Source organism: Lepidochelys olivacea (assembly GCF_965140295.1).
Source record: "Lepidochelys olivacea isolate rLepOli2 genome assembly, chromosome: 1".
In the NCBI taxonomy this organism is placed as follows: domain Eukaryota; kingdom Metazoa; phylum Chordata; order Testudines; family Cheloniidae; genus Lepidochelys; species Lepidochelys olivacea.
In genome coordinates, this window is record NC_140411.1 from 270832686 (window position 1) to 270849967 (window position 17282).

Here is a 17282-nt window from a genome sequence, read left to right on the forward strand (position 1 = left end):
ATTCAAATAATTTTGCATTGCCTCCAAATTTTAAATTTAATGTGCTGCAGATTTTTATACTAAAACGAGTAAATGACTGGTAGAATTTGTCAGGGGAAAGCTCAGGATTATAACAGCTGAGTAGAGAACAGTTGGCCCCAAGGAGATGTGCGAGGTGGCTTTGATTTTTTTATTTCTGGGAAGCAGTTGAGGAAAATGGTATTGGAGAAGGGATGCATCTTCTCTTTCTCTACTACTTTTGAGCAGAGGCAGGCGATTTAAAATTTTGAGGGGAGGAGCTGAGTTTCCATTTCTTAACTTCTTGAATTTTGGAAGTAAAGAAACAGCAAATCTGGAGACCAACATGATATAGAGTGCACACATGAAGTAGGATATCAAAATTAAGATGAAGAAAGGTAAAATACCATTATTTTTTCCCCCTCTCTCTTTTCTCTTCTTGTGGTGTCTCTCAATATCCTTCTCTTTTGTTCTTTCTTGTTGTTTCTTCTTTTCACTGCTTTAGCTGACAGCTGAACAGAAATGGACTAACACTGTGCTTCTGCACATAAGTGCTTCCATCAGTTCTACTGAGCCCGTAATTTAAAGGTGCTTCCATGCCAAAGCATGTCCCTACTATAAAATCATAGAATCGTAGGACTGGAGGGGACTTTGAGAGGTCATCTAGTCCAGTCCCCTGGACTCACGGCAGGACTAAATATTATTCTATGTCAGGGATGGTCTAGATGAATATAAACAAATAACACAAGTATGGAGGGACAAAATTAGAAAGGCCAAGGCACAAAACAAGATTAAACTAGCTAGAGACATAAATGGTAACAAGAAAACATTCTATAAATATATTAGAAGCAAGAGGAAGACCAAGGACAGGGTAGGCCCGTTACTTAATGAGGGGGAGAAAACAGTAACAGAAAATGTGGAAATGGCAGAAGTGCTAGATGACTATGATTCATTTATATCTGTCCATTCTTGCAGATACAAGCTGGAGCAAACAGGAAAATAAGCAGCTTGATTAAAGTGTATTCTGTATTTGTTGATCAACAATTAATTTCCCCCAGTCATGTTTTGCCATAAATATATTTCTGACCTTTGGATCCAAAATTGTGAAACGGCTTTAAAAGCGTGGAACCAGTAGAGCTTTCTAATGTACAAAAGCTAGCTAGTAAAATTAGGTTTCATGCTGCTACATTCCCAATACAGTACCAGTGTCTCACTTTGAATAATATTTTGCTGACACATCTGAAGCTGGTCAAACCTTAATTAATGTGGTACAGCAGTATTTTCACATAGCTGTCATTCCAATTATTTATTTGTTTGTTTCTAGATTGCGCATTCCCAAGGAACTGTTACTCAAACACTAATGGATGGGACAGCACAAAGAATACAAATTGTCCCAGCGGATTCAGGTCTCTCTTTACCACAACGCATACAAGTATGTTTAAACTAAAATATTTTGAAAGAATCTGTGAACTACTTTACTCTGCCTGTTTTTGTGCACCCTTCCTTTTGTGAACGCTTAATAATCTTTTCTAAAATGTGAAAATTTTACCTTGGAGGCAGAGACTCCTCCTTTGTCTAGTGGAGCTGTAGAACAATAGGGGTGGGGCTTCACATTGTTTCTTGCTTTCTGAGATGAAGACCTGCATAAGAAGCTTACACAATCAATCAAATCAAGCTTACACAGTGCCTTGTGTGTCACTCATAGTCTCCTTCAGCCAGTAACTGAAATGATATGGTTGGAGTCAAAGCTGGCTACGAGGTCTATTCTGTGTTTTAAAAAAAAGAAAAAAAGATACCCAGTTTCTACTCCAAGAGTTTACCTGTTGAACACCAAAGAGGTGGTTCAGGCTGTTACAAGGCATAATGTAGTAACACTGTTAAAAGGCTGAGTTATTTTTACATTTGGTAATTCAGCATATACGTTTGAAAGGCTTTGTGGTGTATCTTTGGAAAATACTTGTAGATCATAGCAAGAAATATATTTTTCTTTATATTATCAGTACACCATGAAAATGTGTTGTTGGCCCACTTGTTAAAGCATATTGGTAGGGAATTTTTTTGTTGGTTACACTGAGAAAAATCCCCCACTCCAGTAAAATACCTGATAGTGTGTCCATATGACATGGTCCCCCCCCTGCCAGAATTGAGGCTCCATTCAGGGTTAGCAGGCCACGCTCACCGGCTGCTGCTGGGGCAGTCTCCCCCCACCCCAGCAGCAGGAGTTTTGGCGGGGGCCTTCAGGGCTAGGGATTGGGGTGAGGGGCGGTGCTTACCTGAGTGGGAGGCTCCCCTCCCTCAGCTCCTAGTTGCACGTGCTGCCTCTGCTGGCAGGCACCACCCCCGCAGCTTCCACTGGCTGCGGTTCCCAGCCAATGGGAGCTGCAGAACCGGGGCTTGGGGCAGAGCAGAGGCTGCACGTGTTGCTCAGGAGCCAGGTAGGGAGCCTGCCCCAGCCTCATCAGCCCACCCCCCCTCCCCTCCCCGAGCACCCATGGCGCTCACCCCAGCTGTGTCCCTCCCAGCACCTGTGGTGCCCCCCGAGCCACCCCTCCCCTCCCCCCAAGTTTTAGTCAGGGGTGTATAGTAAAAGTCATGGACAGGTCATGGGCTGTGAAGTTTTGTTTACTGCCCGTGACCTGTCTGTGATGTTTACTAAAAATACCCATGAGTAAAACGTAGCCTTAACTAGAGAGGACCGGAGAGCCACACTTTGTAGGAATGACTTATGCCTCCAATAAATCAGTCAGCCCGTAGAAGCTTGGTTGCGTGTCATGTTGGGGGCTTGCCGGGGTTGGCGGGGGGAGAGAAGGGTTGTGTTTAAAAAAGTTAAGTATTTTCTGGAACCTTCAAATTATATAGTAGCTATCTAGTGTAGCTGGGTGATGTTCTTTTTCTGTCTCCGTCACCGCTTCCTTTCTCTGGTTTGTCACTCTCACTTGTTGCATCTTATCTCTAATTAGACTGTAAACTCTTTGGAGCAAGGACTGTCTCTGCTATATGTTTGTAAAGTACCTAGCACACTGGAGTCTCTAGGCATTACAGCAGTATAAACAATAATCAGTAATAAATAATTGGAGCTGGTTGAAAGTAGTTTTTTTCCATTGAGAAATGAAGTTTTGTTGAAATTGTCATGTTCTGCAGGAAAGTGTCAAATTTTGATAAAATCAACAGGCAAAAGTTCAAATGTTTTGTTTTGACTTTTTCGGTTTGATTTGTTTTGGTTTTACTTTTATATTATATATATTTTATATGAAATAATTTAATACAATATAAAAATCTAAATAATGTTTTTACACCCTGGAAACACTATGGAAATGAAATGTTTTGATTGTCCCAAACTGAAATATTTCAAAATTTTCATTTTGTGAGAAACTTCAGAAATTTTTTTTTTTAATTGTCAGAATTTCCTGTGGTTCCCAACCAGCTCTGTAAATATTATGTCAAAATAAAATAAATTGTATTGAAATAATCCTTTACATTTGAACACATTATTTCCTAAAACAGGCACATTGAATGACTTATGTATGTCGCTAGTTTTTTCATAGGGCAGTTTCACAGATAGGTTAAATTACTGTCCAAATGGAATCCAAGGTCTCCAAAGAGAAAATATTGTTAAAAAGCAGCTTGAGGATATAAAAAGCAGCCAAGAGAAATTTAGCCTGGAATACCAGAGATGTGTAAATTAAACATTACATGAGAAAACATATATTTTAAACATAAAACAATGAATAATTTCCATATTTAATCAAATAAATACAATGGCAAAGTTCAGTTTCAAATAATTAAGAAATATGTTGTTATTGAACTCTAACAAATTAACATTAGAGGACTAGTGTGTTAAGGCTTTATTCTGGTTACTAGATGTTCAGGTCATGATACTGCATATTGTTCTGCCAGGATGGTCCCCTGCACTGAAGCAGAGCCTCATTGATTTCACTCGAGTTCTATGCAGTTGCAAGGATCCCACATAGAATAAGTTGTGGGAATGGCACTTTTCATTATTAAAATTGTCCTTTTGTATAATGCATTTTTCATTTCAAGGAGTAGGGTTTGCGGAGGGGAGCTTTTTTGTAGACTTAGTGTTCTTGTGTAGACATTAAAGTAAGATATGGTAGAACTCTATTAAAGTACTGATCATGCAGTGAGATCTGTCTGGGAGCCCTATTGAAGAATTGGGGCCATATTCACAATAAAAAGTAATTTGTGAGTTAGCAAGTTGGTAACAAAAATAGAGGAAAAAAGCAAACATGCATCATAAAATGCACTTCTGTTCGTTTATTTGTCAACTGTAATTCTTTATGATGATGCTTTTATAGGATACTAATAAATGTACTTAGTAGTGTAAAGTGCCTGCCACACTTTTGCGCACTGCAGAAATAATGCTGTAGTATATTTTACAACAATAATAAAATCCTAGCAATATTAAGGCAGCTTTTGTAAATTTTAAGTTGTTTATTACTGTGTAAGAATTGAGGAACATTGCAGATTTTGATAACAAAATGAAAACTTCCCCATTACCTACCACACCCCTTACGCCACCAGACACACTTGCACCTATTAAAAGTATGGAAATAAACTATGAAGGTAAGGTAGGTAAATATTCAAATACACTCAATCTCTTAAATTAACATGATATACATATTTGAAAAACAACGTTAATCCTGCCCAGATTTGCAAATTAGTGTTTTGAATTTAGTGGGTTGTTGAATTAGCTTTTTCTTTAGAATTCAGTGGTATTTTACTGTATCTAAAGTTTTAAAGGTTTACAGTCAAGCTGTATTTAGCTAGCTGTGTCTATGCATAGCCTTCATGTACAAGGCTATAGATCAGGGAGCCCATGTTGTTCTTCTCTACTCCTGTGCACTCTGCTCAATATTACATGGCACAGGTGGATGTCCCCCAGCATCACATAGCCTTGTGGAGAGTGAAAAATGGGGATGTTTAAAAGTGTAAAATTTGTATTTATATATATAAAATGAAGAAAGGGTATTACCAAGTTTGTCAGAAGATGATAAACTATGCAGTTTAGCTAAGGGCAAGTCAGTGAGGCTGTACTACAGTCTTTATTTAAAAATAGGAAAGAAATGTCGTAATGATGCTGTTGATCTGTTCTTGATTGTCAAATGAAGAATAAAGCAAAAGAAGTTGTTTTTGTTTGTCAAACAAAGAAAAAAAGGTGGCAAAGAGAAGGGTTAGTGTTCTGTTCTCCTGCTTCAGTTTAATTTTTCTGTTTGTGGTTGTAAAAGTATTAAACTAATATATTCAATTGAAATAAAATAGTTCCTTGCCCTTATTATTCTAAATTAATAAAGTCAGCACTGAAGTGTACAACCTGGGATTAGGCAATGAAGATAACTCATTAAGGACCTAAACCTATGAGGTGCTGAGTATCACTTTGTGGCATGCTGTGTTCTCAGCTCCCATTGAATTAGGAGGGAGCTCAGCACTTCAGAGAACTAGGGATTGAGCCTCAACATTTATATCCATATTTTGAACACTTCATAATTCATAGCTGTTAGGATCTGAGGTTTTTGTTTGGCCCTCTGTAAAAATATGGGCCACTTGCAAAATTTGAATGTGTATTCAGGTTCAGAGTTCAAACACTGTTACAGTTTGGGGTTTTTTAGATTCAGGGTTTTTGCTTGAATTTACCTCATTAAGAGGCCCAGTCCTGCAACCACAGAAGTCAAAGGCAAAACTCCCATTGACTATGATGGTGCAAGAAGGGGTGCTAAAAAAACATGATCTTGAAAGACCATAACAATTTGAGATAAATGTATTATCAGATTGTCACAGATCAGCAGACGGGCCAGAAGATTCAGATTGTTACTGCACTTGATCAGAGCACAGCAGGCAAGCAGTTCATCTTAACAAATCATGATGGCTCTACCCCAAGCAAGGTGATCCTTGCCAGACAAGATTCCACTCCAGGAAAGGTTTTCCTAACAACTCCAGATGCTGCAGGTGTCAACCAACTGTTTTTTGCATCCCCCGATTTATCTGCACAACACATCCAGGTAGAGGATCCACTTTATTTCATAATATTAATTCAGATGGGATAGAAAGAGATGTTTTTCTTTCCAAATATTTTCTGTGCTGGTTCTATATTTTCAGTATTCTTGCTGTTTACATTTCCCTGATAGCAAGACTTGGAGTTGTTGTTTAGAAACATTGAAGAAAATGATTTGTTCCTTGAAAGTTATTATTTTTGAATTTGTATTTCATGAGCCAGGATATAAAAAAATATAAATGCGTAGTTTTATTTGTAATGTTCAAGCCAGAACCTTCTTGTCACAGCTCTTGGGATAGCCTTTTTGTATTTCTGCCTCATTGACTCTCCATCTGTTTTAAAATATCATTTGAATACCATTTTCTCCCTTGCCTTTACTACTTAATATTTCATTCCTCTTGCTTCCATTTTTATTTGCCATTGTAACTATTTTTTAACTGAGTAAATAATTGTTAACTTAGACAACATGTAGACAAAGGAGGTGGGAAGGGTAGGAGAGAGTGTTACTGAGATTATGTGGTGAACTTCAGCATGTGTTTTGTTGTGTCATTTTTTGTATTTTTTTTTTAAAGTAAACCTCAGCAAGGGTAAGTGTCAGTTAGATAAGGTTTAAAGTGATTCCAGCATGAAACAGTTTGAGAAGGGATTTCAGTGGCATAGCTACAGTGGTGTAAGTGGTGCAGTCACAGCCAGACCCACGAGGTTATGGGGGTTCAACCAGACAAGTGATGCTCCCACACTTCAGCTGATGCACAGGTTTGCAATGCCACTCACTCAAATTTGGCTACGCCAACCTTCCATCTGATGGAAGGACAACAAGGCCAAATCTGATTAGCGTTGCAGTGTAATACATGGGGATGCAGCGCGACTCAGGTTTGGTCTGGCCGCCCCTCCTTCATGACAAAGGGGTGGCCAGGCCACATTTGAGTGGCGCTGCTACCCTGTGTACCAGGTCGTAATGTCACTCATTGCTCAAATTTGGCCTGTGCCATGTGAATGCAGGGTGGGCAATGGGAGCCAGCAGAGCTAATGGGCGGCTAGGATCGGGAGTAGCCTGGGATGGAAACAGAGCACAGAGCTGGGGGTGCGCGGTGGGTGCTGGTGAGTGGCCAGGAAGGTCACTGGGGTGAGGGGCTGGGGGGGCTTTGGGTGAGTGGGGAGTGTAAAGGGGCTGCAGGGGGAAGGGTTGGGGGTGAGTGGGGATGTTGGTGGTAGTAGGTTGAGTTGTGGGAGGCACTAGAATAGGTTGAGGGTAAGAAAAATTTCCAATTTTAGAATCTGGAAGGGGGCCCTATTACTATTCTTGCACCAGGGCCTTGCTTTGTTATACCACAGTGGGATTGAAAGGATAAGAAGGTGGAGGAATGTCAGACTGGATTAGGGAACATGATCTAGTTGTATGGGTAGTATGGAAAGGGGACATAAAGATGGGATCTAATTGTGTAGCTTATACAGACCAAAAGAATTGGGGAGGCAGTGGAAAGAATATTTTATAATTTTAATGCTTTCACAAGCAAACATGTAAGGCCTATGGAGTATATGCATTTCTCTGTCATTTTCTGTTAGGGCTGGTCTACACTGTACATTAGTGCATACCAACTGGGGTATAAATTCTAGTGGGCATCAGTGTGTTACACACTGACTGACCCATGTGGACCCTGCTGGCACACATTAGAAGTTCCCTAGTGTGAGCTGATGTAGTTCTGTTTCAAATAATACTGCATTCGTGCATGCTATGGAATTTTTAGTGCATACCAGTAGGGTCCATGTGCGCCAATTACTGTGCGACAAGCTGTGCACAGTATAATTTACATCCCAGCTGGTGCATACTAATGCATCATATAGACAAGCCCTTAGTGAAATGTGCAGTAACTACCTTTTAATGGGAAGCTAGCTTTTAATTTTCCATTCACTGGACATGGGGCTTTCATTTAATTCTAGATACTCGTCATGTTCTCTCATGTCTTTTCTAACTGCTCCTCCCATTTGCAGTTTTGCACAGTCGTTATTTTACACCTTCATTTGAAGCAGGCTTCCATTTCCTGTGCGCACGCACACTGTTCCTCTTTCAAATCCTTCCTTTAAATCCACATATTGTGGAACGCCTTCCTTGATTAATTGTTTCATCAGTAGTGGCTCTGCATCTTCTTGAATGGCAACTCTTGTTCTGAGTGTCATGTTTGTCCAAGGAAAATTTTCAGCTCTTTTGAGCAGGGACTTTCCCTCCTCTTGGGCCAAATTCTGGAGTCCTTTCGTAATCAAAACTCTTTATGACATCAGTGCAGATTTTGTCTACAGAAGGACTTAAGGAATTTCTTTTATGTTATGTATAATTTCATGCACAATTATAGCACTAAATAATAATAACAGATGAGGTGAAATGAGAAATTAATAAACCGGTGATGTTTTGTCATTGAGCCAACTTTTTCTTTAAGAATGTTGATGTTAAATTAAAAGAAACTTCAGTGATGTGTAATAGCAGTAAAAGATTAGAGGTAATATCTTAGATGCTGTTGCTAAATAAACATTTACTTATGGGGAGTCTGAGAGGAAGAGAATTTTCAAAGCACTTTTTAGAAATTCTTGTAACATTTTCATTATTTCTCTTCATAGAATAGGACTATCACCTTCCTCAGTAGAGCTTTTCTTAATTATATTTATCTTCAGAGCCCCTGTTTTGATTATGTGAAGCAGGACTAAAAGAATCAACATTCTTATCAGGAAATGGGAAGTTTCAAAAGTGCTTCTAATTTCCAATGCTTTTAATGGGAATATCAATTCTTTCATTCCTGCTTTGCATTGTGAGATTGTTAAAATGATTCCTAGTTGTGCAATCATATTGTCCTTTTTAATTGCAAGCAGTGCTTTATTATTATTTATAACTTTTACAATATCTCAGCGCGAAAGATCTTTTAAAGAAGAAATAGAAAGGTATGATTCCTACCCTGAAGTGTTATTGCTATGAGTCTAATTTTAGACGTGATATAGTGAATGAGGGTAACAAATATCAGATGGGGTTGGGGTGAAGCAAGACAAGTTACAGTAATAACATCACAGTTACTCAGTTTAGAGGCATTAGTGCCTCTTGGTAATGAGTAATTCAACTAAATATATTGTGTTTTCAAAATACTTAATCATTGGTTCACTCTTGTGAGCACAGTGAAAGAAAAGAATGCTAAGGAAAGATTGGAATGCCTGTATGACCAGAAGGCTTGACAAATGTAGTTTTCAAAAATATAAGTGCTTTCTTCAAAAATCTTCTCTGGGTAAGATTTGTTTTAATACTTTTAAAAAAGATTTTGATAGTTAAGTTTAGGACCCATCCTGAATAGGGATCTGCATTGGTGCAGCAGGCAATAACACGCAGTCAACTCTTCGGGCCATAAATGGTAATTGAGGGGACTTGGTGCTTCACAGGATTGGGCCCTTAGTTTAGAGAGAGGCATTTTAAGGGAGGGGTTGGCTTTTATTTTTCATATTTTTAGGGTAGAGAGAGAAAAGTGAAATAATTTTGTACTTTCTTCCAGATTTTAACTGACAACACTTCCACTGAACAGACCCTAAATAAAGTATTTGATCTCTGTGTCGTATGTGGAGACAAAGCATCAGGTAAATTCTTCAGCAGGACCACTTTTTAAAAGCAGTTTCAAGCTATTCATTCTTCAGAAACAACGTAATTTTTTAAATACACACTTTTTTCACTGGTTAGTTACTTTTAAATAAAAAGTGGATACAATATAAAGACATACCTAATGTAGTTGGACTGTGTGTAGATGGGATTTATTAATTTTAGCTTTAATAATTTGCATTTGTTTAAACAGTCCACTTAAAGCAATTTTCATATGTAGTTTAAGCCTATCCAGGTCAGTATTATATTTTTATACAACTACAGACACTGACCAATCAAATTACTTGATTGGCTGCAAATGCATTCTTAATTGACTGGCCATTCTGGCATTTTTGTAAAAGAAATGTTGTACAGTGGACTTGTCCATTGTTACTTTTAAGTGAATTTTTATTATTATTCATTTTAAACTTAAGATATTTGTGAAAAACCGTGCTAGCTGTTTATAATACAAAACAGACGCAATCAGGGAAGATCATAAAAATGTATTATAAAGTGCTCTTATGAGTTTTTTGTGCTAAGCAGTTTGAGTCATCATTTTTGGAATTGCCCAAACGCTAAGGACACTTTATAATTCCACTAAGGTAGGGTGTGTGGGGGGCGGGGTGTGTATGTGTGTGGGTGTTATCAAAATGGAATGTTAAGATAAAAGGGGAAAAGCCAAAAAAATGCCCTTTGAAACAGTATTAGGGGACTGAAGAGATGGAAGGGGGTAATGAAAGTAGGGAACCAAATGCCAAGTGTGCATTGGGGGCCAGGGAGTCTGTGGAGAGCTGTGCTGCCTATCCCAATCCTGTGCCAACTCTCTCTTCTCCCTATCTTTGCTTCCCTCTGATTCTCTGGGATGTGTTAAGCCTAGCAGCATGTTTTCCAGGGTCTGTCAGAGTTGGACTGCACTCAGGCATACCTCCAAAGGCTCACTAAAGGGAGAAGCTTCTCTTTAGTAGAGATGCAAGCCCTGTTTCTCAAGTATGGTTTGACTGCAAATTTTCCCTCACTCTCTCTCTGCACCCTGGAAGAGGACATGGAAAGGGAAGATTTTAGCCTAACTTCTGTGAGAATTGGCTAGAATTAGCTCCACTAGGGAAGCCATTTCTCCATCTGGCAGTCTGTCTGATTTGTCAGAGCAGGGGAGGCTAAAGGAGAATTGATAAGGATGCGGAGGGCAGGGGGGTGTCAGAGAGGCAGCTAGAGTTAAGAGGCTGCTCAGGTCCTTAGCTTGGGAACCAGGGAGAGAGCGACAAGGCAGAATGTCTCGAGCAGGGGTGGGCAAACTTTTTGGCCTGAGGGCCACATCAGGTTTCCAAAATTTTATGGAGGGCTGGTTAGGGGAGGCTGTGCCTCCTCAAACAGCCACACGTGGCCCGGCCCCCAAGCCCAATCCGACCCCCCCCCTGCTTCTTGCCCCCTGACATTCCCCCTGGACTCCTACCCCATCCAACCCCCCCGTCCCCTGATGGTTCCTGTCCCCGGAACTCCTGCCGCATCTACCACCCCCTGTCCCCTGACCGCCCCCGGAGCCTTCCCACCCCTGACTGCCCCCCGCCGCCCCATCCAACCCTTCCTCTCATTCCTGATTGCTCCCCCAGGACCCCTGCCCTATCCAACCACCCCTTCTCCCTGTCCCCGGAACTCCTGCCCCCCGCCGCCTCCCCATCCAACCCCCCCTCTCCTTCCTGACTGCCCCCCCAGGACCCCCACCCACATTCAACCCTCCCTGTTCCCCGCCCTCTGACCACCCCAACCCCTATGCACACCCTCGCCCCCTGACCACCACCCTGAACTCCCCTGCCCTCTATCCAACCCCCCCTGCTCCCTGCCCCCTTACTGCACTGCCTGGAGCACCGATGGCTGGCGGCAGTACAGCCACGCCCCCAAGAGCACCGGGTCAGGCCGCGGCTCTGCAGCTGCGCTGCCCGGCCGCCCAGAGCATTGTGCCAGCGGCGCAGTGAGCTGAGGCTGCGGCAGAGCGGGAACAGCATGGGAGGGGCCGGGGGCTAGCCTCCGGGGCCGGGGGCTAGCCTCCTGGGCCAGAAGCTCAGGGGCCAGGCAGGACGGTCGCACAGGCTGGATGTGGCCCGCAGGCTGTAGTTTGCCCACCTCTGGTCTAGAGACTCAGAGAGGCTGTATCAAAGAGTGGAAATACTCTGCAAAAAAACAAAACTGTCACCCTCCAAAGTAAAAAATAGAACTAGTATGATAAACCATTTTATTTATAAGTATTTATTTTGAAAGCTACCTTATTTGTAGTGTGAAACTCTGTATGAAATGTCATGTGTGTGTGAGACATTTGAGATGGTTATGTTAGAGGGATCTGAAAAAAAGTTAGAATCTCTGGAAATCTCTTCTAGACATCTGAATGGAAGTCTCTAAAGAATGAGTAAAGTACCTATAAAATTAAAGTTTATCCTTGAATTAGTCCACATTTGAAATTGATTTCTGTGAATTGTCCTTCTTAATTAAAGGCGCAGCCATAATACCTTCATAATATGTATTTTTGAACATTTCTGTGTGGCCTTGCTTTTTAGATTTTAGTTCTGGATTATAAAATTAACAGTATGTATAGTAGCTGTGTCTAAATGACCAAGAGTGCCTTAATCTGTAAATGTAGTATTGTTTTTATTTTTTTCAGCTAAGCAGGTTTTAAATAATGATTTTAAAAGAAAAATCTGAATTTTAGGAACATAATAGCACAATGAGAAAAGCTGTGGAAATGTTGAATTTTTGATTGATTTAGCAAATGTTTTGTTTACTTGCATCACTGAATACTTTCATTATAAAAGAGAATTATGGTTTTATCTTTAACACAATTTAAAAAAACAAAAATCGATAGTTTTGAAATAGTAACAGATATTGTCATCAGATGCTTAAATACATACTGTCTCCTCTTTACATATGCAGTCTTTCTGTCATCTTTAAATCGTGCAATTATGCTGCTAAATTCTATGATAGACAATAAAAGAACTTGATTTGAGGGTCACTGAGAAAAATTAGTAAAGTATGTGTAATTCAAGAAACTAAAGTAGCTCATCCTAATGCTCTTGGGGAGGGGGAAGCCAGTTTTTTGGCTTGTCTGCTATTGCTAGTAACAAAGACACTGGAGTCAAGGAGTTGTTAAACTATCACTGGCCCATTTGGAAATGGTCATCTTGCGTGAGTTGTTTAAACCAGAGATTTGGTTAGTTTGCTTCTCTGTTTTGATTCTCTGGCCACTTGGCAGTATCTTCATATCTGTAACTCATTTAAAAAAGTACATACATGCCTTGTCAATGTAAAGTCATACATACTCTCTGAGTTGTCTAAATATAATTTCTTTTTAAAAGAGGGAAAATGTTGTTAACACTGTAAGATTAATGTCCTGACTTATGCTGTTCTTCAACTAGGACGTCATTATGGAGCAGTAACATGTGAGGGATGCAAGGGATTCTTTAAAAGAAGCATACGAAAGAATTTAGTTTATTCATGCCGAGGGGCAAAAGACTGTGTCATTAACAAACATCATCGAAACCGATGTCAGTACTGTAGACTGCAGAGATGCATCGCATTTGGAATGAAACAGGACTGTAAGTATAAATTAAGATCTATAAAACTGGTAGGGTATATATCTCAGGCATATAAAATATAGCAGGCATTCATGAAAAGGTTTGTGCTATGGAGAATATACTGTTACTTATGCATGCAAATCGGGCTTTACCTTCATTACTGTTAGGAAATATTTAGATCAGCTTCTCCTTAAAGAATTGTAAAAGTCCAGTGTGACTCAAACTCTGAATTTTGGTAATTTGTCAAAGATTGAAATAACCTTAAAAACACACAGCACAGAGTAAATAAGGATAAAGTGTTGTTCCTAGGCAGCAGGCATCCCTGTGATAATTGTCTGGTTATAATTTAACAGCTGAAGAAATTTTTAATAACTCCACCTTCCCGTCAGTTTATCCATCAGTCATGGTAGCAGCAGTTTCTGCACCCTGCCTAGTTTGCCCAGTAGAGGGAGGTATCTCCCAGGCAGAGATTAGCAGGCACATATAATTTAATTCTTGCAGATCTAAGTTCTTTTTTGAAATTTCCTTGTGCTGGCAGATTTTAAACATGTACATGCCCGAAGACAATGTAATTTTAAAAGTTATGGATTAATGTGATCATGTTTATTTTTTAATCCTTCCTTTTTGAGACTTTTATGGTCTCACTACCTTAAAACGACAGGTTTCAGAGTAGCAGCCATGTTAGTCTGTATCCGCAAAAAGAAAAGGAGGACTTGTGGCACCTTAGAGACTAACAAATTTATTTGAGCATAAGCTTTCGTGAGCTACAGCTCACTTCATCGGAATGCAGTCCTTTTCCTTTTACCTTAAAATAGTCCCACAAATGGAATCCCAAACTTGTATTAAACATTACGTACTTATATGTAGCATGTAATGCTGTAGGCCCTAGGGGTAAAAATGGCTTTAACGTGGCCAGGTGCATTTGAGCCTATTTTAATTATGCATTGGGTTAATCCTACAGTTTACTGGTCTCGGTCACCACGCTCTTCCATTGTGTAACTCCATTGAAGTAAATGGATTGCACCATCTTAAAATTCATGTAACAGAGTGGAGAATAAGACCTTACATATTTTAAGGAGTTCCATCTCGTAAACATTTTTAGTACGTGTTTTGGTTTTACAATGACAAAACTAAATTTGTTGTAAGTATATAAGTAGTTATTTCCTCATAAGGAGAAGTTCTCCCTTTGAGTTCTTAAAATGAAGTTGTGTAAGTAAGTTTCCAGTTGGCTTTGTTGTTTGGAGTCAGATTTCCCCATGTGGTAGAATATTTTCCAGTTTATTTTAATGTTGCCATATTTGTTGGCATGGAACCAAGAGGTTGAGTAGTTGTGGATTAAATTTCCAGAGGGAGCATGAAAAGGAGACACTGTGACCCCTTCCCAAACAGGGAGGGGGCATGTGGGCTTAGCAGACAAAAGGAGATAGACTGCGACAATATGAAGCAAACAAGCCTCCCTATGAGGATCCAGACAGGTGAAAACTCCCGAGGGGGCACTTTTAATTTCTTCATAAATTTAAAATTATTGGCCTTTATATGTTTGATCTTCAGTCTTTGACTCCTTCACCATTTCAGTAACTATAAAAACAAATGTGTTTATCCAGAGTTAGAGCTAATGATTTTTATGCACTTTTGTTGTTCAATATAGCTTCTATATAAAATCACAAATATATAAACTGCAAGCTTTTCCAGCAGTAATTGGAAAAACAGGACACAATTTCTTAAACGCTCTTGTTTGTGATATCTCCATCTGACTGTTCGTGAATTTTGGGTTTCACCTAATAGTTACACATCATTTTGTTAGCTGTTCAGTGCGAGAGGAAACCAATTGAAGTATCACGAGAAAAATCTTCAAACTGTGCGGCTTCTACAGAAAAGATCTACATCCGAAAAGATCTGCGGAGCCCACTTGCTGCAACTCCAACTTTTGTAACGGACAATGAAACAGCAAGGTATGTAAATAGTGCTCCAGACTAATAGTTTCTTGATCTCAGAAACATCAGAAGACTAAAATTTGTACTTTTTTTTCCCCTTCAGATCAACAGGACTGCTAGAGTCAGGAATGTTTGTAAATATTCATCAGTCCGGAATAAAAAGTGAGCCTACTGTGCTTATGACACCAGATAAGGTATGTGATGACATGAATAAAAGACTACAGCTACATCTACCATACAAGCTAGAGGTGTGATTCCCCAGCTTGCATAGACATATTTCGTACACACACGTGTTCTTGGATGGCGTTTCTGAATCATGCATTTTTAATTACATTTCTGCATTCACGTGCTGATTATTTGAAAATATAAATAAGGTTGGGTGACCATACCGAGGTAGCTATGGCTCTATCTGAATGCATTTCAGAAATACCTTTAGTAGTAGTATTCTTCCTGATCCATGTATACTCTCACAAAACTAAGTACTGTTTCAGAATTCACAACATAGTCATTGGGGTGGAAAAAGAAATATCGTTTCTTAAATTCGTCCAGAGATGTTGACAGCACTGGACAATGTTGGGGTGTTGTGGTTAATGCGCCTATTCAGTGTTGTGTGAAAGGCAGGTGCAGTACCTTTGGACTGGCAAACCGGGGTGGTGGTCCTGAAAGGAAGCCAGAGGGTGTGTTCCAGCTATAGGGAGATCACACTCCTCTGCCTCCCTTGCAAAGCCTATGCCAGGGTGCTGGAGAGGAGATAACACCTGTTAGTTGAACCTCAGATTCAGGAGGAACAATGTGGATTCTGTCCCAGTCGTGAAACAACAGACCAGCTTGTTGCTCTCTCGCAGCTATTCGAGGGGTTGTGGTAGTTTGCTAATCCGGTCTATTTTTGTTTTGTAGACGTGGAGAAGGCATATAACTGCGTTCCCCAAGATGTCTTGTGGGAAATGCTGTGGGAGTATGAGATGCCAGTGCTGCTTTTGCATGCTATCCAGTCCCTCTATTCTCAGAGTGAGAGTTGTGATCGTATTCTTGGCATTAAGGCGAGTTTGTTCAAGGGGGGCATTGGACTCCACCAAGGGTGCATCTTGTCCCCACTCCTGTTCATGAGTTTCATGGACAGGATGTCAAGGCACAGCTGAGCTGTGGAGTGTCTCCACTACAGGTGGCATCTCTGCTGTTTGCAGATGATGTCCTTCTTGCTTCTTCAGACTGTGATTTCCAATGCTCACTCGAACGTTTTGCTGCTGGGTGTGAAACGGTTGGGATGAGAATCAGCACTCTCCAGGTGAGGGGGGAGTAGCTGCCCTTAATGGAACAGTTCAAGTATCTAGGAGTTTTGTTCACGAGTGATGGTAAGCAGGAGCGTGAGATGAACCAGTGGATTGATGTGGCGGCCACAGTGATGCGGACACTATACCAATCTGTGGTGGCACAGCGAGTGCTGAGTTCTTGGACAAAGCTCTCGGTTTACAGGTTGATCTACGTCCCCATCCTCACCTACTGTCAATAACTTTGGGTAATGACTGAAAGGAGGAGATCGCGGGCATAAGCGGCAGAAATTAGGTTTCTCCACAGGGAGGCTGGGCTTACTCTCCGAAACAGGCTGGTGGGATCAGCTATTTGGGAGAGCCTCGGAGTAAAGCCGCTACTTCTCCAGATCAAGAGGAGCTAGCTGAGGCAGTTCAGGCACCTTATAAGGATGCCCTCTGGGAAGCTTCCTTTGGAATTCTACAGGGCATGTCCCACGGGGAGGAGGCCCCGAGGCTGACCCAGGACACACTGGAGGAATTATATCTCCTGACTGGCCTGGAAACTTCTCGGGAGGAGCTGGAACCTGTTGCAGAGAAAAGGGAGGTCTGGTCTTCCCTACTCTCCATGCCACCGCCATGACCCTCACCAGGAAACGCGGCATAAAGGAAAAAGAAGAAGTTGTTTCTTAAACTTAAACAAAAGACAGGTCAGGCAGCAATTCAAACCCTTTAGTCACTCAGTTAATAAGAGATAACTAAACAACATGCTTATTCCTCATGGATTTTTTCAGGCAGATTTTTACCTGTTCCCACTTTCATCTGAGTTCTGTTGGTTTCTTCATTTACTCTAACACCTTTTTCTTTCTTCAACTGATGTCCAATTTCCTTATTCTGTTCTCATGCACTTTACTCTGCTTGCTGCAT

The 17282-nt window shown here is 40.6% G+C and overlaps 1 protein-coding gene across 6 annotated transcripts in view; it reads left to right on the forward strand.

The window, feature by feature from the left end:
* NR2C1 (nuclear receptor subfamily 2 group C member 1) overlaps positions 1-17282 on the forward strand; it is a 113360-nt gene that overhangs the window by 54004 nt on the left and 42074 nt on the right. For 5 of the 6 annotated variants that reach the window (XM_084642660.1, XM_084642663.1, XM_084642661.1 and 2 more), the window contains 6 exons: positions 1322-1429; positions 5784-6014; positions 9535-9616; positions 13016-13195; positions 14979-15126; positions 15212-15302. In XM_084642660.1, coding sequence (XP_084498786.1) covers positions 1322-1429; positions 5784-6014; positions 9535-9616; positions 13016-13195; positions 14979-15126; positions 15212-15302 — 840 coding nt within the window. The remainder of the gene's footprint in view (positions 1-1321; positions 1430-5783; positions 6015-9534; positions 9617-13015; positions 13196-14978; positions 15127-15211; positions 15303-17282) is intronic. The other variant, XM_084642665.1, reaches the window with a different exon arrangement.